Source organism: Scyliorhinus canicula, chromosome 25, assembly GCF_902713615.1.
Source record: "Scyliorhinus canicula chromosome 25, sScyCan1.1, whole genome shotgun sequence".
Lineage (NCBI taxonomy): Eukaryota > Metazoa > Chordata > Chondrichthyes > Carcharhiniformes > Scyliorhinidae > Scyliorhinus > Scyliorhinus canicula.
This window is the reverse complement of record NC_052170.1, coordinates 15,148,670-15,170,660: the sequence shown is the minus strand read 5'-3', so window position 1 is coordinate 15,170,660 and position 21,991 is coordinate 15,148,670. Positions and strand designations below refer to the sequence as shown.

General features: G+C 45.0%; 1 protein-coding gene across 2 annotated transcripts in view; it reads right to left on the bottom strand.

Annotated features, from left to right (window-relative positions):
- LOC119957089 (A-kinase anchor protein 8-like) overlaps positions 1–21,991 on the bottom strand; it is a 77,351-nt gene continuing 55,360 nt past the window's right edge. For both annotated transcript variants that reach the window (XM_038784767.1, XM_038784766.1), the window contains exons 4-13: positions 21,038–21,503; positions 20,335–20,458; positions 16,632–16,693; positions 15,912–15,975; positions 15,750–15,825; positions 14,476–14,617; positions 12,669–12,771; positions 11,025–11,155; positions 9,094–9,189; positions 1–831 (exon numbers count right to left, since the gene is read on the bottom strand). In XM_038784767.1, coding sequence (XP_038640695.1) covers positions 442–831; positions 9,094–9,189; positions 11,025–11,155; positions 12,669–12,771; positions 14,476–14,617; positions 15,750–15,825; positions 15,912–15,975; positions 16,632–16,693; positions 20,335–20,458; positions 21,038–21,503 — 1,654 coding nt within the window. In that variant the 3' untranslated portion in view covers positions 1–441. The remainder of the gene's footprint in view (positions 832–9,093; positions 9,190–11,024; positions 11,156–12,668; positions 12,772–14,475; positions 14,618–15,749; positions 15,826–15,911; positions 15,976–16,631; positions 16,694–20,334; positions 20,459–21,037; positions 21,504–21,991) is intronic.

The following is a 21,991-nucleotide window of genomic DNA, read 5'->3' as shown; positions in this document are numbered from 1 at the left end:
TTTTATGCAGTGTATAGTAAGTTCCCGAGTTCATCTGGGGGTCTGTGCAGTCACGCTTGTAGACTTCCTTTTTCAAAAAAAAAAGCAGAGGTATTAACCAGGTAAAAACTGTCTCACAGAATGTACACATCCTGAATCTGACATAGACGTCAGTGTCACCTACTCTGGAAGATCAAAAGGAAAGTCAACAGGGCAAATGCACTCACAAACCACTTTCACAGAGAACAGCATTTCACATAAAACTAGTTAGACAAAGCTCAGAAGCAGGCAGCCACACCAGATTTGGGTCAGTGCTGGCATGAAATTGTCCCAAATACAAGATGTTAAAGGATCATATCTTGTGGCTACTAAAACAACATTGCTTTAATTCAGAGTGTACTTGTGAAGATGTTTATGCTGCAGAGACAGAAGAGACAAAAACAAATTAATCTGTACAGTAAATTACTCTAACTCTTCTGCATCATCACCACTGTCAGCAACTTCATCAGGATTTTCTCCAGCTTCCAAGATTTTGTCTTCATCGTCAGCTGAGAGAGCTGCTTCAGCACCTACATCTGCTGGAAGAGGTTCTTCACATTCCCGATCTGCTGTTGAGTTTGCTTCAGCTTCTTCATTTGTGGCATCAGCTCCCTGCTCAGACAGGTCAACAACCGTCTCATCTGCATTGACAATTTCACCATCACCTTCATCCTCTGGTTCTGCCTTTGCTTCTGCTGTCTCACCCTTCTTCCCCTTGTCATTTTCACCTGTAATGCTCTCATTGAGTGCATCGCCCTCCAAAGGATCATCAACACCATCTTTAGCATCTTCTTCAGTAAACGGATTCTCCCCCTGAAAGAGTGCAAGAGATTAGAGCTCTGAACAACCAGACAGTTAAGATTCTAGCATCAGACATGTCACAAAGTTTGCTAAACCAATAGCGTAAATAGAAATTAATCAGTACGATCTGATAGCAATTAGAGACATGGCAACAGGATGGGGATCTGAATATTGAAGGTACATGATATTTAGGAAGGATACAATGCGAGAAAAAGGTAGTAAGGATGCTCTGTGAATTAATGATAGTAATAGCACATTAGAGAGGTATGACCCAAATTCAGGAAACCGAAATGTCGAGGCAATTTGGGCAGGGATGAGAAATGATTAAGGCAAGAACTCACTTGTGAAGTGGCGTACGGACCTCCTAATTGTAACTACACACTAGGACACCGTGTAAAATTTGATTTGTTTTGATTTATCAGAAGAGACTTAAAAGAAGAGATTAATGGGGGGGCAGCACGGTAGCATGGTGGTTAGCATAAATGCTTCACAGCTCCAGGGTCCCAGGTTCGATTCCCGGCTGAGTCACTGTCTGTGCGGAGTCTGCACGTCCTCCCCGTGTGTGCGTGGGTTTCCTCCGGGTGCTCCGGTTTCCTCCCACAGTCCAAAGATGTGCAGGTTAGGTGGATTGGCCATGTTAAATTGCCCGTAGTGTCCTAAAAAGTAAGGTTAAGGGGGGGGTTGTTGGGTTACGGGTATAGGGTGGATACGTGGGTTTGAGTAGGGTGATCATTGCTCGGCACAACATCGAGGGCCGAAGGGCCTGTTCTGTGCTGTACTGTTCTATTCTATTCTATTATTAGCAAGGTACAACAATAATTATGGGGGTTTTAAAGTACATTCAGACTGGAAAAATTAGATGGGCAAAGATAGCCGCGAGGAGCAGTTAATAGAACATTTTCAGGATAGTTCTCAAACAGCACTTTCTGTAGCAGGCTATACTTTAAAAAAATAAATTTAGAGTACCCAATTCATTTTTTTCCAGTTACAGGGCAATTTAGCGTGGCCAATCCACCTGCTCTGCACACCTTTGGGTTGTGGGGGCGAAACCCACACAAACACGGGGAGAATGTGCAAACTCCACACGGACAGTGACCCAGAGCCAGGATCGAACCTGGGACCACCATGCTGCCCCAGAGCAGGCTATACTAAACCTGGCAGTGTGTAACACTGTGAAGGCACCCCTAGGTAGCAGCAACGATAATATGACTGAATTTTAAATTCAGTTTGAGGAAGCCAAGAGTGGGTCCAAGACAAGGGCAATTAGGAGGGATGAAAGCAAAGCTAAAGTGAACTGGCAAATGAGGTTAATGGATGGGTCAATAGGCATGCAGTGACAGACATTTAAAGGGATATTTCAGAATTCAGAATTAATACATTGCAATGAGAAAAAAAAGTTCTGAGTGGCGGGCCCACTATACATGGTCAAAAAAATTAAAGACACTATTAAACCAAAGAAAAAGCACATCATTGCACAAAGATTGGTGGCAGGTCAGAAGAATGGACAGCAAAGAATGACAAAAAGATTAATAAAGGAGGGTAAAATTCGAGAGAAAGTTAGCTAAAATATAAAGAGTTTCAAAAGATATTTAAGAAAAATTAAAGAGAGCTTGTCTGATAGAAAGTGAGTCTGGGGAATTAAAAAATGGAAAATGAGACGGCAGACAAATTGAACAGGTATTTTGCATCAGTCTTCACTATAGAGAACACAACTAACATCTCAGAAATAGCTGCAAATCAGGAAATGGGAAGGAGGAAGTGATATTGAACAAATTTGGATCTGTGGGCTGTCAAATCCCCAGGTTCTGATGGACTTCATCCAAGGGTCTTAAAAGAGGCAGCTAGAGAGATAGTTGATGCATTGGTTTTAATTTTCCAAAATTCCCTAAATTCGAGAAGGTTCCATAAGATTGCAATATAGCAAAGGTAATGTAACTCCTTTATTCAAAAAGGGAGGCATACAGAAAGCAGGAAACTACACGTCAATTAGCCTAACATTTACCATACTGAAGATGCTAGTCGCCATTATTAAAGGGCTTCAAAAAACTCACAGCAATCAGGCAGAGTCGACATGCATTTGTGAAAGAGAAATCATGTTCAACCAATTTATTTGAGTTGTTTGAAGGGGTCGTGCGTGCTATGGATAATGGGGAACTGGTGGATGTGCTGTACTTCGATTCCCAAAGGCATTTGATGAAGTGCCACATCAAAGGTGATTGTAGAGGGTAACATATTGGCATGGTAGAAGATTGGCCGGCCAACAGGAAACAGAGAGTAGGCATAAAAGGGTCTATTCCCAATTGGCAGTGAGTGTTGTGCGACAGGGATCAGTTCAAGGACCTCAACTTTTTACAATTTACATAAAGCACTTGGATGAAGAGATCGAAGGTATAGTCGCTAAATTTGCTGAGGACTCAAAGATAGGTAGGATAGTAGGATGTGCAGGGTAGGTGGATTGGTCATGCTAAATTTCCCCTTAATTGGAGAAGAAAATGAATTGGGTACTTCAAATTTATTTTTAAAAACTATCTATATAGTGAGAGATTGTATTTTTTTTAAAATTGTTTTTATTAAAGCTTTTTTCAAACAGAATTTTTACATAACCAATAACAGAAAAATAAAAGGAAAATACATTAATATACATTAAATGAACAGCACCCCCCCCCCACTTTTCCCCTGCCCCCTGCCCCCCCACTTTTCCCCTGCCCCCCCCCCCCACTTTTCCCCCCCCCCCCCCCCCCCCCCCTCTGATTGCTGCTGCTGACATTTTACCGCTCCCCTAGAAAGTCAAGGAAAGGTTGCCACCGCCTGGAGAACCCCAGCAAGGACCCTCTCCAGGCAAACTTATTCGCTCCAGGCTGAGGAACCCAGCCATGTCACTAACCCAGGTCTCCACACTCGGGGGTTTCGAGTCTCTCCACATTAACAAGATCCGTCTCCGGGCTACCAGGGAGGCAAAGGCCAAAACCTCGGCCTCTTTTGCTTCCTGCAATCCCGGATCCTCTGACACCCCAAAGATCGCTATTGTTGGACCTGGCTTCACCCGCGTGTCCAGAATCCTGGACATGGCCCTCGCAAAGCCCTGCCAGAATTCTTTAAGCACCGGGCATGCCCAGAACATATGGACATGGTTCGCTGGACTCCCTGAACATCTTGCTCAGCTGCCCTCCACCCCGAAGAACTTACTCATCCTCGCCATCATCATATGTGCCCGGTGCACCACCTTAAACTGAATTAAACTGAGCCTGGTACATGATGAGGAGGAATTTACCCTTCCCAGGGCATCAGCCCACAGGCCCTCATCTAGCTCCTCACCCAGCTCCACCTCCCACTTGCCCGTCAGTTCCTCCACTGGGGCTTCCTCCGCCTCCTGCAGTTCTTTATTTTTTAATTTTAGATTACCCAATTCATTTTTTTCCCAATTAAGGGGCAATTTAGCATGGCCAATCCACCTACCCTGCACATCTTTGGGTTGTGGGGGCGAAACCCACGCAAACACGGGTAAAATGTGCAAACTCCACATGGACAGTGACCCAGAGCCGGGATCGAACCTGGGACCTCAGCGCCGTGAGGCAGCAGTGCTAATCACTGCGCCACCGTGCTGCCCTCTCCTGCAGTTCTTGGTATATGTCTGACACCTTCCCCTCTCCTACCCAGATGCCAGACATCCTTTTAATGCCCGCCCTGTGCCAGCTTTGAAACCCTCCGTCTATCTTGCCCGGAACAAATCTATGATTGTTCCGTATCGGGGTCCAAACTGAGGCCCCCTCCTCCTTCACTGACCCCAGACGCTCAGTGCCGCCGTCACCACTGGGCTTGTGGTGTATCGTGCCGGCAAGAACGCCAGCGGTGCCATTACTAGTGCCCCTAGGCTGGTGCCTTTGCATGACGCCACTTCTAGCCGCCTCCACGCCGATCCCTCCTCCATTACCCACTTCCTAATCATAGCTACAGAAGTTCGGAAGCGCCAAGCCAACCCCCCCTGACTTCGCTCCAAAAACAGTCTTTTAACTCGCGGGGTCTTGTTTGCCCACACAAATCCCGTGATAATCCTGTTCACCCGCTTGAAGAAGGATTTGGGCATGAAGATGGGAAGGCACTGGAAAACGAATCTGGGGAGGACCGTCATGCACCCTTCCCGCCAGGGAAAGTGGGAGCATGTCCCACCTTTTAAAGTCTCCCGCCATCTGCTCTACAAGCCCAGATAGATTGAACCTGTGTAGGGCATCCCAGTTCCTAGCCATCTGTATACCTAGGTAACGAAAGCTCCTCTCCACCATCTTGAGCGGGAGCTCCCCCAGTCTCTCCTCCTGACCCCTAGCGTGGATTACAAACAGCTCACTTTTCCTCACTTTCAACTTGTACCTCGAGAAGCTCCCAAAGTCCCCCCAGGATCCTCATGACCTCCCCCATCCCGTTAGCGAGTCCGAAATATACAAATGGTGAGAGATTGTTAAGGGGAGGTCATGTCTGACCACCTTGATTGAATTTTTCAAGAGGTGACTAGGTGTGTAGATGAGAGCAATGCATTTGACATAACCACTTTTGATAAGGTCCCGTATGGGAGACTGATAGCGAAGGTAAGAGCCCACGGGATCCAAGGAAATTTAGCAAATTGGATCCAGAATTGGCTGAGTGGCAGGAATCAGAGGGTGATGGTTGAGGGGTGTTTTTCTGACTGGAAGCCTGTGTCCTGTGGGGTCCCGCATGGATCAATGTTGGGCCTTGCTGTTGGTCGTTTATGTAAATGATTTAGACTTGAATGTAGGCGGGTTCCCGGATGATACGAAAATTGGTGGTGCGGTAAATAGTGAAGAGGATAGTCTTATATTGCAGGAGGGTATAGATGGCCTCATCACATGGGCTGATCAGTGGCAAATGGAATTCAATCCAGATAATTGTGAGGTGATGCAATTGGGCAGGATAAACAAGGCATGGGAATAAATGATGAATGGCAGACCCTATGAAGCACCGAGGATCAAAGGGGTCTTGGTGTGTATGTACACCACTCCCTTAAGGTAGCAGGGCAAGTGGATAAAGTGATTAAGGCATACTTGTCTTTATTAGCCAAGGCAGAGAGTTTAAGACCCAGGAGGTTATGCTGGAACTGTATAAAATGTTGGTTAGGGCATAGCTAGAGTATTGTGTGCAGTTCTGGAATCCACATTATAGGAGGGATGTGATAGCACTGGAAAGGGTGCAGAGGAGATTTACCAGGATGTTGCCTGGGCTGGAGAGTTTTAGTTAGGACGAGAGATTGGATAGACTTGGATTATTTTCCTTGGAGCAGAAAAGGCTGAGGAGGGACATGATTGAGCGAGATAAAATAATGAGGGGAACAGATGGAGTTGACAGGAAGAAACTTTTCCCCTTAGTGGAGGGATCAACGATAGGGGGACATAGATTTAAGGCGAGGGGCAGGAGATTTGAGGGGATGGGAAGAAACGGGGTTTTCACCCAGAGGGTGGTGAGAGTCTGGAACACGCAGCCTGAAAGGGGGGGTGGAGGCAGAGACCCTCAGAACATTTAACAAGTATTTAGATGTGCACTTGCAAAACCGAGCTGGAAAATGGGATTAGAATACTTAAGATGGTTGTTTCTGACTGGCGCAGACACGATGGGCCTCCATAACTCAGCTCTGAGAATCAGAGGGATCAGGATGTCCTGGTAAATGACTCACATAAGGCTGGCATGCAGGCACAACAGGTATTAGGAACGTTAACAGAAAGTTATCATTTATTGCAATGGAAATTGAATACAAAGGTAGGGAGGATATGCTTCAATTGTGCAGACCATATCTGGAGTACTGCGAACAGTATTGGCCTACTTACTAAAGGAAGGATGTTAGTGGATGCTAGCAGTCCACAGAAGGTTTATTAGACTAAGGAAAAAAGCTCCAAAGGCTCACAAACTTTGGAGAAAAAAAATTCTCCTCATCTCTGACTAGACTAGTTTACTAGACTAATACTAGGAATGGGTGGGTGTCTCACGAGGAAAGGTTGGACAGGTTAGAAGATTAAAAGCTTTAGGGGCTTGAGGGGTACGGACAGGGTGGATGTGGAGAGGATGTTTCCTCCTGACAGAATCTCGGTATCACTATTTAAAAATAAGAGGTTGTTCATTTAAGACAGAGATAAGGAGAATTATTTTCTCTGAGGGTCACAAGTCTTTGGTACTTTCTTCCTCAAAAGGTAATGGAAGCAGTCTTTGAATATTTTTAAGGTAAAGGTAGAGAGATTCTTGATAAACAAGGGGTGAAAGGTTATCGGGGTAGATGGAGTTCAGGTTACAATCGTATCAGCCATGATCTTATTGAATGGCACAGTAGGCTAGAGGGGCCGAGTGGCCTCTTCCTGCTCCCGATTTGTATGTTCATACATATATTCAAATTTTGAAATTATATTTTATATCGACATTATTACCTCGCAAATTTTACCCCAAAGCTCTGAGACTCTCCCCGTAACACAGTTCAGGATCTCACTCAAGTGGCCACTCATATGAAAACTGACGGCATTGCCTCAGGCTATCTATGTTGTTCTCTTTAGAGCAAAGAAGGTCAAGAGAAGATTTAATAGAGGTGTTCAGAATTATTAGGGGCTTTAATTAAGCAGATAGCCACTGTTTCCATTGGCGGTGGGATCAGTATCGAGACGATGCAGATTTAAGATAATGGCAAAAAAAACTAAAAGGAGATGAGGTGATCAAATACTATCAACATCCTGGTTGTTACCATTGACCAGAAACTGAATTGGATTAGCCATTTAAATACTGTGCCTACAGGTCAGAGGCTAGGATTCCTGCAGCACTCCCTAAAAACTGTCTACCATCTATAATTAAGTCTGATGGAATACTCTACATTTGCCTGGGTGAGTGCAGCTCCAACACCACCTAAGAAGCTCAACACCATCCAAGGCAAGGCAACCCATCCACCAGCAATGACGCACAGGAGCAGCCGTGTGTACCATCTACAAGATACAGTGCAGGCAAGGCCCCTTAGACAGCATCGTCCAAGCCTATCACCTCTACCACCTAGAAGGACAAGGCAGCAGACACACGCAAACATGATGAAATGAAATGAAATGAAAATCGCTTATTGTCACGATGATGTTCAATGAAGTTACTGTGAAAAGCCCCTAGTCACCACATTCTGGCGCCTGTTCGGGGAGGCTGGTACGGGAATTTAACCGTGCTGCTGGCCTGCTTTAAAAGCAGGCGATTTAGCCCACTGTGCTAAACCAGCCCCGTAAACTGGTGGATGGGTTGCCTTGTCCTGGATGGTGTTGAGCTTCTTGGGAGCTGCATTACCTGGTAGTTCCCCTCCAGATGACTCACCATCCTGAATTGGGAATATAATCGGCATTCCTTGACTGTGGCTGGGTCAATTCTTGGAACTCCCGCCCCCAACCGCACTGCGGGTGTACCTAGACCACATGGACTGCAGTGCTTCCAGAAGGCAGCTCACCACCACCTTTTCAAGGCTGATTAGGGACGGGGAATAAATTCTGGCCTAGCCAACGACACCCACATATCCGTAAATGAAGTTTTAAAAAAAACACAAGCTTTTTATGATCTGGAATGCATTGCCTGCAAAGGTGGTGGAAGCAGATTCAAGAGCAGCTTTTAAAAAGGGAACTATACTGGTAGCTGTGGAGTGGGGCTAAGTTGATGGGCGCTTAAAAATGCAATCAGAGGCACAATGGGCCAAATGGCCTTGTGTGTTGAATAGCTCCATGTGACATCACAGCCAAGTGCAATCCTATCCTTACACAATGTCCAGGGCTGATTGAATAGCTCACCCGATTAGGAACAATTCCTAATCGTACTTTTTCTCCAGATTCCCAGAACACTCGGGGCTCAGGATCCAAATGAAATCTGCACATTCGGCAACTCAGCAATGAAATATCAATTCATACTATAGATCAACCCTGCAGCTTGTATGGTCTGTTTAGTTTCAAAACCGTAATACTGAAGGCCATCAATTTAATATATGCTTAGTCACTTAATCATGCTGCTTGCTAAGCAATAACAAAGATCACTTCGAAAATTGTCGTTACTTCCTAGGAAGATACTTTCAAACACCAAGAAGTCTGAATGTTAAAACGTTAAGAGAGAAACGGGTTGTGGACAGTGCTCAAGAACTGATTTAAGGATGAAAATGCTAAATTTTGTGTCATCTTGGATTGACTTATTGATAAGAATATAATAGCATTAGCAAGCTAACTGCAATCCCTTTAATTATTTGCCCACATACAATAGCATGCATTTAAAGATTACCTTAAGGTATTTTTCCAACATGCTCACAATATTCCGATTATTGAGTATACTCTTAGCTACTTGAAGACTAGTCTTCTTCGACTGCTCAAGCATCATCTGAAAACAAGAGCAAACCAATATTTTTCAATAAACCAGCCACACAAAATGCCAGATTTTTAGTTCTAATATCCCCCAACCCTGATCGAGTTCCATTTCAAATCACACCCTTGGTCAGACATTGGCTTCCAATCCCCAAAATGTTTTCATTCTCACCAGTGTCCAAATTGTGAGCTCACCCCTCACCATCTGTTCCCTCTTCCATAGGTTATTTAATTGTATTGAGATGGTGGGTGTTTAGTGGGACTCCTGTCCATCTACTTTATAAACAACAGCAGCAGGCTGAAACTGCGGTCATTAGGTTTGGAGGTATACAAGATGTAACGAGAGTCTCATTTCCGCTCCATCCTTCCATCACCTGCTCTGAACTTGAATACCGAGAACACTCGGAGATCTCTACTTTCCTCCAATTTTGGCCTCCTGTGCATTGCAGTTTTCCATCTCCACTCAATTGGCAGCTGTGCCTTGACTAAACAACTCCACTCTTTTCCTCCTTTCACACCATCTTTAAAACCTGCCTCTTTGACCCAGCATTTGGTCACCTGTCTGAATATCTCGTCTATCTCCACATTAAGTTTTCTGATAACTCTCCTGTGAAAGGCCATGGGCTCTTTGGCTACATTTGAAAAAGGCGAGGTAATGAACAACTTCTCATGTGCTCCTCCAAATTTGGTGGAAGGATCCGCATATTCTCGATGAAACCCCCTCCACCTCACTCCTAAGCATTTAAAAGTCTTCAAAATGACAAACGTTCGATTAGTAACTTACATTTATACATCGTCTTTAACCTAGTAAAGCGTTGCCTCACAGGAGCATTATTAAACAAAATCTGACACCAAGGCACATGAGAAAATATTAGAGGACGGTCAAAAGTTGAATCAAAGAGGTAGGTCTTAAGGAATTTCTTAAACAGAGAAGAGTATTGGAGAGGATCAGGAAGGGAATTTCAGAGTTCAGGACCCAGGCAGAGTAAAACCAAGGTGGAAGATTAAAATCAGGTCAGAATTGGAATAGAGGGCTGGAGTAGCTTACAAATAGCGAGAGGCCACGCCGGGGATTTGAAAATAAGAATGAATTTCAAAACCAAGGCGTTTGCCGGATGTAGGTCAGTGAGCATAAAACGTCTGAAAATGAGACAATATAAGTCAGGACGAGATGTGCAGAGTAGGTAGATTGGCCATGTTAAATTGCCCCTTCATTGGAAAAAAAAATTGGGTATTCTAAATTTCAAAAATAAATATATGTGTCAGGACGCTGGCAGAAGTGTTTCGAATGAGCTCAGATCTAGAGGGTGCAAGTTGGGATGTCAGCCAAGACAGCGTTGGAGGAAGAGTCGGGTCCAGAAATATCAAAAGGGCATGCATGAGAGTTTCAGCAGCAGATGACCTGAGGCAGTGGCAAAGACAGACAATGTCACATCTCCTAAACTTCCCAGAAACCTTTGTCATTCCCCCTGCTTCCTAGAGCACCCTGTGAATGTGTTGAAGATAATTACTGGGGAGTAGTGCTGACTACAAGCAAACCCTTGTTCAAATCTCAACTCTTAATTTACAAACATCAGTCATCAAGCTACTGCTATCACATAGAATGCTGCAAAGATAACAACACTTGCATGTATCAGTTGCTTTTATTTAGAAAAAAACAACAACCCCATTCTTCAATCAAGACAGCATCTTGTCTCTGAAGCACTGTTACATCTTCAGGACAGACAAAGCATTCCTCCAAACCAAAATATTGCAATATACAGTATTTATTGGGAGGTGGGTAGCGGAGAGGAGAAAGTGGAGATAAAAGGTCAGTTTCTTATGTGGAGTGGAGAGAGTAGACAGATTTACTTTTCTGTTCCTGTTGTGGTCAAATGTCTTCATGTGTCGCTGGATGGCATTGTTCTGCATTGGAATGAACATTTCACAAGCTGTACAGTGAACAGCTTCCACCTTCTTCATGAAATTTTCAATACTAATACCTGCAAAACAAAATAAATGACCAGTAGGTGGAAGATACCTGCAGCAAACAAATTCTCACTAAGGCATGTTCACAAATCTACAAGGTAGGCAAAATACATGTCAAAACATGGGCAGCACGTTAACACAGTGGTTAGCACTGTCGCTTCACGGCGCCAGGGTCTCAGGACGATTCCCGGCTTGTGCGGAGTCTGCACGTTCTCCCCGTGTCTGCATGGGTTTCCTCCGGGCGCTCCGGTTTCCTCCCACAAGTTCCGAAAGACGTGCTGTTTGGTAAATTGGATGTTCTGAATTCTCCCTCTGTGTACCCGAACAGGCGCTGGAATGTGGCGACTAAGGGATTTTCACAGTAACTTCATTGCAGTGTAAGCCTGCTTATGATACTAATAAAGATTATTATTATCATCGTAAACGTTTTGGAAGGTACAATATATGTACATACGGAACAGAATAATGACAAAATTAGTAAATAGCGGATTGGTAAAGATTAACCAAGGAGGGCGGCATGGTGGCGCAGTGCCTAGTTAGCCCTGCTCCCTCACAGCACCAAGGTCCCAGGTTCGATCCCAGCCCGGGTCAATGCCCATGGGGAGTTTGCACATTCTCTCCGTGTCTGCGTGGGTCCCGCCCCCACAACCCAAAGATACACTAAATTGCCCCTTAATTGAAAAAAATAATAATTGGATGCTCTAAATTTAGAAAAAGATTATCCAAGGAATGTGAAAATTGCAGGAGTATTAGAAAGCAATGTGATAATATAAATATCAGGAAAAGGACCCATACCATTTCACCGTAATATCACCATAGCCCACTAACTTATTGACTAAATAGGGTAGCACGGTGGCGCAGTGGGTTAGCACTGCTGCCTCACGGCGCCGAGGTCCCAGGTTCAATCCCAGCTCTGGGTCACTGTCCGTGTGGAGTTTGCACATTCTCCCTGTATCTGCGTGGGTCTCACCCCCACAACCCAAAGATGTGCAGGCTAGGTGGATTGGCCACGCTAAACTGCCCCTTAATTGGAAAAAATGAATTGGGTACTATAAATTTATTTTAAAAAATGTATTGACTAAAGTGTCAATATTCACCAAAGCAAGCTGAGCACAAAGGACGGTGTTTTCCGGATTTTAAAACACAGATATATGAATAAACAAAGCAGCAATAGACTAGCTACTCTCAGGCCAGAATGAAATTGGTGACCATAACTGGAGGCAAAGAAGAAGAAAATAGACTTGCATTTACACCAAGTATTTCCCAGCCAATGGGTATCGTCAAACACTTTACAACCAATTAAGTACTTATTAAAGTAGGAAACTGGAGAATATCACTTCAAGGGGTTATTGATGTTCAGTAAATGCCAATATTTTACAATTGGATAGATACATTGAAAGGGAACAGGGCTAAGAGTTCACTGCAACAGATCACTGCAGCACAATGAGCTAAACTGCTACCCTGTGCAGCAAAGTTTGAGATTCTACAATTGTTCAAATTCCTCATTCCCCTCTTGGCAATGCTCACCGTGCAAGAGATCTTGTTCCTGGATCCTCTTTTTAATTGCACTTTTATCTTCCATTGAGTCACGAAATTTAAGTGTCTTCTTATTCTTGTTCAAAACATAATCCTGGAAGGAAAGACAACAAAGGTCTTAAAACCAGCACAAGTTCTGCTAGCAGAAAGTGACTTGTGAAGTTAAATATTCTGGCTGGATGTTCTACTCAGGTATTCATCAGACCAGAGTTTTCAATCCAGCAAAACCAGAACTGACCATCACAGAAATAGAAAATCTGAACACCGATATCTGCTAAAACTTTTAAGCGTCAGGTTAGTTCAATACCAGGCATTGCTGCAGCAACTGAAAAATCCATCACCCTCTGTTTTCAAGGCAGGAAATGTTTGGAATACTCAGCATCTGCGTTGAGAATAAAACAGAGTCAACCTCTTGGGTTGATGACCTTCCCAGAGAAAGTGTAAAATGGCAAAATGAAGTCCTCACTAACAACTGCTGTCCAAAATATAAATGGCGACAAGGTTATGATCTGAAATCGTTAGGTTCAGAAGGCTGTTAACTGTCTAATCGAAGGATGAGGTTCCTTCAGGCTCCCACAATCACTTCATGCAGCCGTTCTTTTAAACAAAATTAATTTACAGGATGTGGCCGCTGCTGGTTATGCCAGCATTTATTACCCTCCCTACTTGTCCTTCAGAAGGTGATGGTAAGTTGCCTTCTTGAACCACTGCAGTCCTTGTAGATGCAGTGTTGTAGATACATCCACTGTGCTGTTAGGGAGGGAGTTCCAGGATGTTGCCCCAGCGATAGTGAAGGAACGGCTGATATATTTCTAAGTCAGGGTGGTGAGTGACTTGGAGGGGAACCTCCAGGTGGTGGGGTTCCCAGGTATCTGCTACTTGTGCCCTTCTAGATGGTAGTCGTCATGGGTTTGGAAGATGTTGTCTAAAGAACCTTGGCGAGTTCCTGCAGTGCACCTTGTAGATGGTACACACGGCTGCCACTGTTCGTTGATAGTGGAAGGTTTGAATGTTTGTGGAAGGGGGAGCAATCAAGCGAGCTGCTTTGTTCTGGATGGTGTTGAGCTTCTCGAGTGTTGTTGGAGCTGCACTCATCCAGGCAAGTGGAGAGTATTCCGTCACACTCCTGACTTGAGATGGACGACAGGCTTTTTTTTTGGGGGGGGGGGGTTCATGAGTTGAGTTACTCGCCGTAGGATTCCTAGCATGGTAGCCACAGTATTAATGTGACTAGTCCAGTTCAGTTTCTGATCAATGGTAACCCCCAGGATGTTGATTGTGGGGAATTCAGCGATGGAAATGCCATTGAACGTCAAGAGGCGGTGGTTAGATCCTCTTTTGTAGGAGGTGGTCATTGCCTGGCACTTGTGTGGTGCAAATGTAACTTGCCAGCCCAAACCTGGATACTGACCAGGTCTTGTTGCATTTGGACATGGACTGCTTCATTATTTGAGGAGTTGCGAATGGTGCTGAACATTGTGCAGTCATCCGCAAACATCCCCACTTCTGATCTTATGATGGAAGGGAGGTCATTTATGAAGCAGTTGAAGATGTTTGGGCTCATGACACTACACTGAGGAACTCCTGCAGTGATGTCCTGGAGTTGAGATGACTGACCTCCAACGACCACAACCATCTTCCTTTGTGCCAAGTATGACTCCAACCAGCAGAGAGTTTCCCCCCTGATTCCAGTATGAGTAGGGATATTGGAAACATGCAATATACATTTTACTTGTGCTAAGTGCTAACATGGTACGAAACTTTAAGAAAAGCACACTGAAATACTAAGCTAACATACATGCAAAAACTCAGCTGTTTCTTTGGGAAGTTTGGTCCCGATGAATTTGAAGTTCTCCTTATGAAATTTACTTTCCAAATGAGGGAAAATTTCATCGTCATCAAAGGTGCGAAACTTGCAAACTGAGCAGGCATACATTATTCTGCAATAACAACATTTCTTAGATGTGAAAAATATAGTTTATATCAACGAGGTTGCTACATTATTCAATTGCAATGAAACTGACCAATGCAATTCCACTAATTGGGATAGTTTGAAGTTGATTTTAAGCTGTGATTTTATTTAAAAATCCTGTTACAGGTCCACAAGGCTAGTGAAGCAGAAATAAAGTCCAGAAGGATCCTTTGATTTGTACATATTCAGTTAGATTAGGGGCGGTTAGTCTGCAAAAAAGAAACTGGTCACTCTCTCGCTGCTGAATAGAATGACTGGGCATGGTTAGATTAGTTTCTCCATACTCAAGTGTTAAAGGAAGTGTGACATCAGCAGGTGGTTGCTTTTCAGGCAACCACATTTAATCAAAAGGGCAGCAGGTGGCGCATTGGTTAGCACTGCTGCCTCACAGCGCCAAGGACCCGGGTTCGATCCCGGCCCCGGTCACTGTCCGTGTGGAGGTTGCACATTCTCTCCGTGTCTGCGTGGGCCTCGCCCCCACTACCCAAGGATGTGCAGCATAGGTGAATTGGCCACGCTAAAATGCACCTAATTGGAAACAAATCATTGGGTACTATAAACTTATAAAATAAAAATTAAACTACATTTAATCATGCGGCAGGGTGGCACAGTGGTTAGCACTGCTGCCTCACAGTGCCAGGGACCAGAGTTGGATTCCAGCCTTGGGTGCCTGAGTGGAGTCTGCACGTTCTCCCTGTGTCTGCGTGGGTTTCCTCCGGGTGCTCTAGTTTCCTCCCATCGTCCAAAGATGTGCAGGTTAGGTCGACTGGCCATGCTGAATTGCCCCATAGTGTCCAAAAGGCTAGATGGAGTTATGGGGGGGTAGGGCAGGGAAGTGGGCGTAAGGTGGGATGTTTTGTTGGCGGGTCGGTGCAGACCCGATGGGCCAAATGGCCTCCTTCCGCATTGGAGGGATTCTATGATAAATCATTGTGTGATAGGAAATGCACAAAATTTAACACTCACAACTACATATTTAACAAACCAATCAATGACAATACTAGCTGCTACTGTCCAGCAACACACATGAAAACCGTTTCTCTTCAAATTTAGGAGAAATACAGCTACAAACCGATCTCGTACAGGTATCGCTCCTTTACCTTTCTGTAATACGATCCCGCGGTCTCTTCTTTGGTTTAATTTTCAGGTCATTAATTTCCTCTTGTACATCACCGGCTAACAAAAACGAGAGGTTATTATATATCAGAACTGCACAAACAAAATTTACACAAGACTAGTCCTCTTGGGTGGAAATATTTTACCATCTGCTTCAGTCTCTTTTTTCTCCTTTTCAGGGCTGTGGGTTGAATCTTTGTCCCCAATGTTCTAAATATAAAAAAACAGTTTCAATCACAGACCAACCAACAGCCCTGTCTGGCTTTTTATTTTGTTTTTTTAACAAATATACTGGCTCAGGCATGAGGGAAGGTTATTTTGGAGATTGCTTTTTCAATGCAACATTTGTTAAACCACAGCTTAAGCCAGGACCTTCAGCGTGGCAGGAAAGTACTTTTAGTATTTTCTCAGAGCCCGATTGCCCTCAGCTAGCATTTGGAACCAAAAAAACAACTTAATCACGGGGTGAGGGATGTATAAAGGAAGGAAGAGAGCATGTCCATCAATGGTGCTCTCAAATGCCAGCCAGAAGAACCCGTGAGCAGATTACAACTGGATGGAAAGTATTCCATGTAAAAGAAAATTAATTCAATAAAAATTTACTTTAAAGACATGAATTTAGTTTCAAAGAAAGGGACCCAGGTCAGCCCTTCACTCAAGGGGCATCAATTAAGAACAGCATACAATAAGGCAAACTACTGCTTGCGGCAATGGATTTCAAACAGGCCTGAGGTCGCTCCAGATCGGACTCACCCTTGAAAACCAAACTTTAAGCCAGATTATGGGGAACATTGGATTTTGGTGTACTGAAACCATGTCTTAAATTTTACAACAATGGAACTTTTAAGATTTCCACAAATACTCACAGTTTTGGCATCACCTCCTGTGACATCTTCAACATCATCTCCACAACCTGGCTCCTTTTCTTCTAAAAATGAACAGCCACGTTATTAGCATACTAATTTAACATGGGCTAAAACTGCCTCAAACACAGTATTTGCTAACTTTACATCAAAAAAAAAATGCAGTGCCCTTTACGTACTTTGAATACACACATACATCAGGGTTACCTTTCCAATATAAATGTTGGTATGGGTTTAGAAACCAGCCTAACCTCTCAGACAAGGAAAAGCACACTGCCACATAAACTTTGCTATTATTGAAAGCATAGATGAATTGCCGGCCACAAACCATGACCCACTGCAGCTGATCAGCAAGCTACAATTACTTCAGTGCTAATTAATTCAGAATTTTAAAAACATCATTTACAGGCGAGGGGCGCGATCTACAAGCATGGGGAGAAAGCAAGTAGAATGCTGGCTTAGCAACTGAGTAAGAGGGAGGCGGCCAGAGAAATAGGGAAGGTAGTCGAGCGGGGGGGGGGGGCTGTACCGAGGGACAAGACGGGGTGCCCCCTCTCCCCACTGCTATTTGCGCGAGCAATAGAGCTGCTGGCAATTGCCCTGAGAGCTTCAAGCGGTTGGAAGGAGCTGGTACAGTGGCTGGAGTCTCGTTATATGTCGACGACCTGCTCTTATACATCACGGATCCAGTGGTTGGGATGGATGGAATCATGGGTATCTTGAGGGAATTTGGCCAGTTCTCGGGGTATAAACTGAACATGGCAAAGAGTGAGTTGTTTGTAGTCCAGGCGAGGGGCCAGGAGAGTCGGCTGAGGGGGCTGCCGTTTAGGTTAGTAGGGAACAGTTTCAGATATTTAGGGATGCAGGTGGCGCAGGACTGGGGTCGGTTGCATAAGTTGGTGGAGCAAATGAGGGTCGAGTTCCGGAGGTGGGATGCGCTCCCACTGACACTAGCAGGGAGAGTGCTGACGGTTAAAATGAAGATCCACCCAAGATTCCTTTTCGTGTTCCAGTGTCTCCCCATTTTCATTCCGCCGTCCTTTTTTAAGAAGGTCAATAAACGATTATGGGATTTGTGTGAGCGGGTGAAGAGGGTGATGCTCGTGAGGAACCGAGTGGAACGGGGGCTGGCGCTGCCAAACTTTAGTAATTACTACTGAGCGGCCAACATAGCTATGATGAGGAAGTGGATGGTGGGTGCGGGGTCAGTTTGGGGGCAGATGGAGCCCGCTTCGTGCAGGGGCACCAGTTTGGCAGCTCTGGTTACGGCACCCCTGCCGCCGGCATGGTACTCCACCAGCCCGATAGTGGCGGCAACTTTGCGGATCTGGGGCCAATGGAGGCACATGGGGGAAGTGAGAGCATCGGTGTGATCCCCAATTTACGACAATCACCGGTTTGCCCCGGGGAATATGGACAGTGGATTCCGAATATGGCGGAGGGCTGGGATTGAGAGGATTGGGGTTCTGTTCTTAGAAGGGAGCTTCCCGAGCATGAGGGCACTGGAGGAGAAATTTTACTGGCGAGAGGGAATGATTTCAGGTACTTGCAGGTGCGGGACTTTCTACGCACAGATTCCATCCTTCCCACGCCTGTCTCTTAGGGAGATCCAGGACAGGGTAGTGTCCAGTGGATGGGTGGGGGAGGGGAGGGTCTCGGATATATATAAAGAACTTATGGGGGCAGAGGAGACGCTGACCGAGGAGCTGAAGCTTAAGTGGGGAAGAGGAGCTCGGAGGTGAGATAGAAGAGGGCTTATGGGCTGAGACGATGAGTAGGGTAAATGCGACCACAACATGCGCTAGGCTCAGCCTGATCCAATTCAAGGTCGTCCACCGGGCCCACATGACAGTGACCCGGATGAGTAAATTCTTTTGACTGGAGGACAGGTACGCCAGATGTGAGGGAGGACCAGCGAACCATGTCCACATGTTCTGGGCATGTCCACTCAGGGGGTACTGGTAGGGATTCGCAGACGTTATGTCCCAGGTACTGAAAACAAGGGTGGTGATGAGTCCAGAGGTGACAATTTTTGCGGTTTTGGAGGATGCGGGAGTCCAGGAGGAGAGAGAGGCCGACATTCTGGCCTTTGCTTCCCTGGTAGCCCGGTGACGAATACTGCTGGCATGGCAGGACTCAAAGCCCCTGAAGGCGGAGGCCTGGCTATCGGACATGGTGAGCTTCCTCGGTTTGGAGAAAATTAAGTTCGCTCTGAGATGGTCATTGTCTGGGTTCGCCCAGAGGTGGCAATCTTTCATTGACTTCTTCGCGGAAAATTAATCGTCAGCAGCGGGGGGAGGGGGGGTGGGGGGTTAGGGCAACGTAGATCAGGGGGTTAATTAGGCGGGTCCTTGTGGGGTGGGAGCTAGTTTTTGCATTATGTTGATTGTTCTTTTCACATTGTTCTATACTGTTGCTGTTTACCATGCCAAAATGTCTCAATAAAATTGTTTATCAAAAAAAAACATTGTTTACTGAGCAAAACATATTGATCAATTCAGCAGACAATATATAGCGCCTTTAACGTAATAACATCTCCCAAAATGCTGCACATCAAACAAAATCTGACCCCTTGCAACCGAAGATTGCAGATGGAAAGATACATTTTAGAGGGGTTTGTTTTAAGAGGAGGGTATTTCACAGCTTAGGTCCTTGACATCTAACGGTATGGCCGTCAATTAAGGAGTGATTAAAATGAAAGATGCTCACAAGGCCAGATTTGGAAGAACACATAGAACATAGATAGAACAGTACAGCACAGAACAGGCCCTTCGGCCCTCGATGTTGTGCCGAGCAATGATCACCCTACTCAAACCCACGTATCCACCCTATACCCGCAACCCAACAACTCCCCCCTTAACCTTATTATTAGGACACTACGGGCAATTTAGCATGGCCAATCCACCTAACCCGCACATCTTTGGACTGTGGGAGGAAACCGGAGCACCCAGAGGAAACCCACGCACACATGGGGAGGACGTGCAGACTCCGCACAGACAGTGACCCAGCCGGGAATCGAACCTGGGACCCTGGAGCTGTGAAGCATTTATGCTAACCACCATGCTACCGTGCTGCCAACACAGATATCCTGTCAGTGGTAAAGGCCAAGGCCACAGCCAGATTTGGAAAGTGGAATGAGAGTTTCAAAATTGAAGCATGGCTTAGCCGGGAGCCAATGTCAACCAGCCATCATAGGGGTGATGGGTAATCGGTGAGAGTTAGGATATGGGTGGCAGTTTTGCAAGACCTCAAGTTTATAGAGGGTAGATTGTGGGAGCCCAATCTACCCCAGAGGGTAGAAAGCCAGTGTAGACTAGTTGAACCAAATTGCCTGTTTTTATGTTGTATATTCTAAATTACAGAGAGACAGAGGAGTGGTCAAGCGAGGGGGTTGTGGGGCAGGTAGATGTGGAAACAGACACTGATGTCACCGAGGGTTTGAATGTGGATGAGAAATCAGAAGGTTATAGGTTCCATCCATGATTGAAGCTGAATCAATTAATCTCAACTAAGCTACCAGTTGGAATACAGCTCCCTACGCTGAGAGAGAAACAGAAATCATTGTTCTTATTCACTGCCTGCTAACTACAGCTGGAAAGTGCACTGAGAGTGGGAATTTCCCCCCATAAATTCATAGTCTAGGCTCACACGTGAAAAATGCCAGATGAGACAAGGAGGAAAATGCAACAAATTTGAGAATGGTTACCTGCTTCACTATCTGAAACATCTGACTGGTCCAATATTCCTATTTTGCAATCTGGTTCATCGTTGCTTGCAGTTGAAAGCTGTCTCTTCCTTCCAAATCCCATCTCTCTGCCTCTACCTCTCATCTGTCAAAAAGATACACACAGTTGGCCAGCAGCTTAACTTTGCCGGGATATTGTTAACCAAGAAATAATGTTTCTCGGGTTCTGATGTGTGGTGGAACTTTTATAAATTGCACAAATTACTTTTTCAGAATTAAAATCTTGCCTCGATTCAGATCCAGTTCTAGCGAGTGTTAAATCCATGAACTAAATCTCATTCTGCCACTTCAGTGCAGCCTATCATGGCACTTCCAGCTGTTTTTGCATTCTGTATCTGTGTCCTTTAAACATTCATCTAACAAAAGGCTCAAGTACATTTTATGTTTCCCCCTAAACTGCGTATTTCACCTGCAGCACTCCACAGCAACTGGGATGTTCTGATCCATTCCATATATTTGACCACTCCTATTGTTTTTAATCTAATCTTCCCATTGCTTTTAATTTTATCTTTACATTTGACATTTTAAAAAAATATTCAAGGTCGAGAAAGGGACAGATTTGTGACTCTCGGAATATGGGTTTGTTGAGCTGGTTACTGAAATTCACACAGCTCAATACTTAAAAGTCTACCACCTTACAAAATGGGAAAAGTTTTCGACTTACAATTTTGTATCGATTCCGCTCTCTCCTTCGCTGTCTGCCAACTCCAAATTGTTTTCCTACTCCCTGCACACCGAACATCCCAAAACCAGAGGTTAAGGCCTGGGAGAAGATAGAAGGGAGGTTCCTGGAGGGGGGAGCATAGCCCCTGCCTCCATATCCCATCGACAGCTCATTCCACTGTGCAGACAGCCGCTCAGAACTCGATGAGAAGGGGTCGTTCCAGAAAGGTCTGTTATTTGGAGGCCTGTCTCTAGACCAGTTCTGACCCCACTGCTTGCCGGAGCCTTCACGTGCTCTGTTGCGGAACTGATCCCTCCGGTTTCTGGCGGAGTTGTTGAAGCGGTTAAAGCGACCTCCGTAGGAATCACTACGAACAGGTCCTGATTCACTGTAATCAAAGCCGGATCTGAACAGATCACGGTCATCCAGTGAAGACCTGGAGTCGTAGGACTCGAAAGGTGCAAACCTGAAAGAGTCGCACAGCAAGCAAGGAATCTGGTCAGTAGCTGGAAAACATCAAGAAACAGCCTGCTGAACAGTCAGAACAGACTGAAATTTAAACAGCAGAGTTTCAACCAAGCTAGGTGGTGTTTTTAAGCATCTAACATTTTCTACAGTGTTTTGTAAATCAGAAGACTCTGGTGATGAATTTTCCAGTAGTAATAACTGTTTTTTTGTTGTTTTTTTTAAAATTTAGAGTACCCAATAATTTTTTTTCCCCAATTAAGGGACAATTTAGCATGGCCAATCTACCTAACCAGCACATCTTTGGGTTGTGGGGGTGAAACCCACGCAGACACGGGGAGAATGTGCGAACTCCACATGGACAGTGACCCAGGATTCGAACCGGGGTCCTCAGCACCGTAGCCCCAATTGCTGACCACTACGCCACCGTGCTGCCCCAATAATAACTGATTGGTTACCAATTTAAGAGCCTCATTCTTGATTCAATAA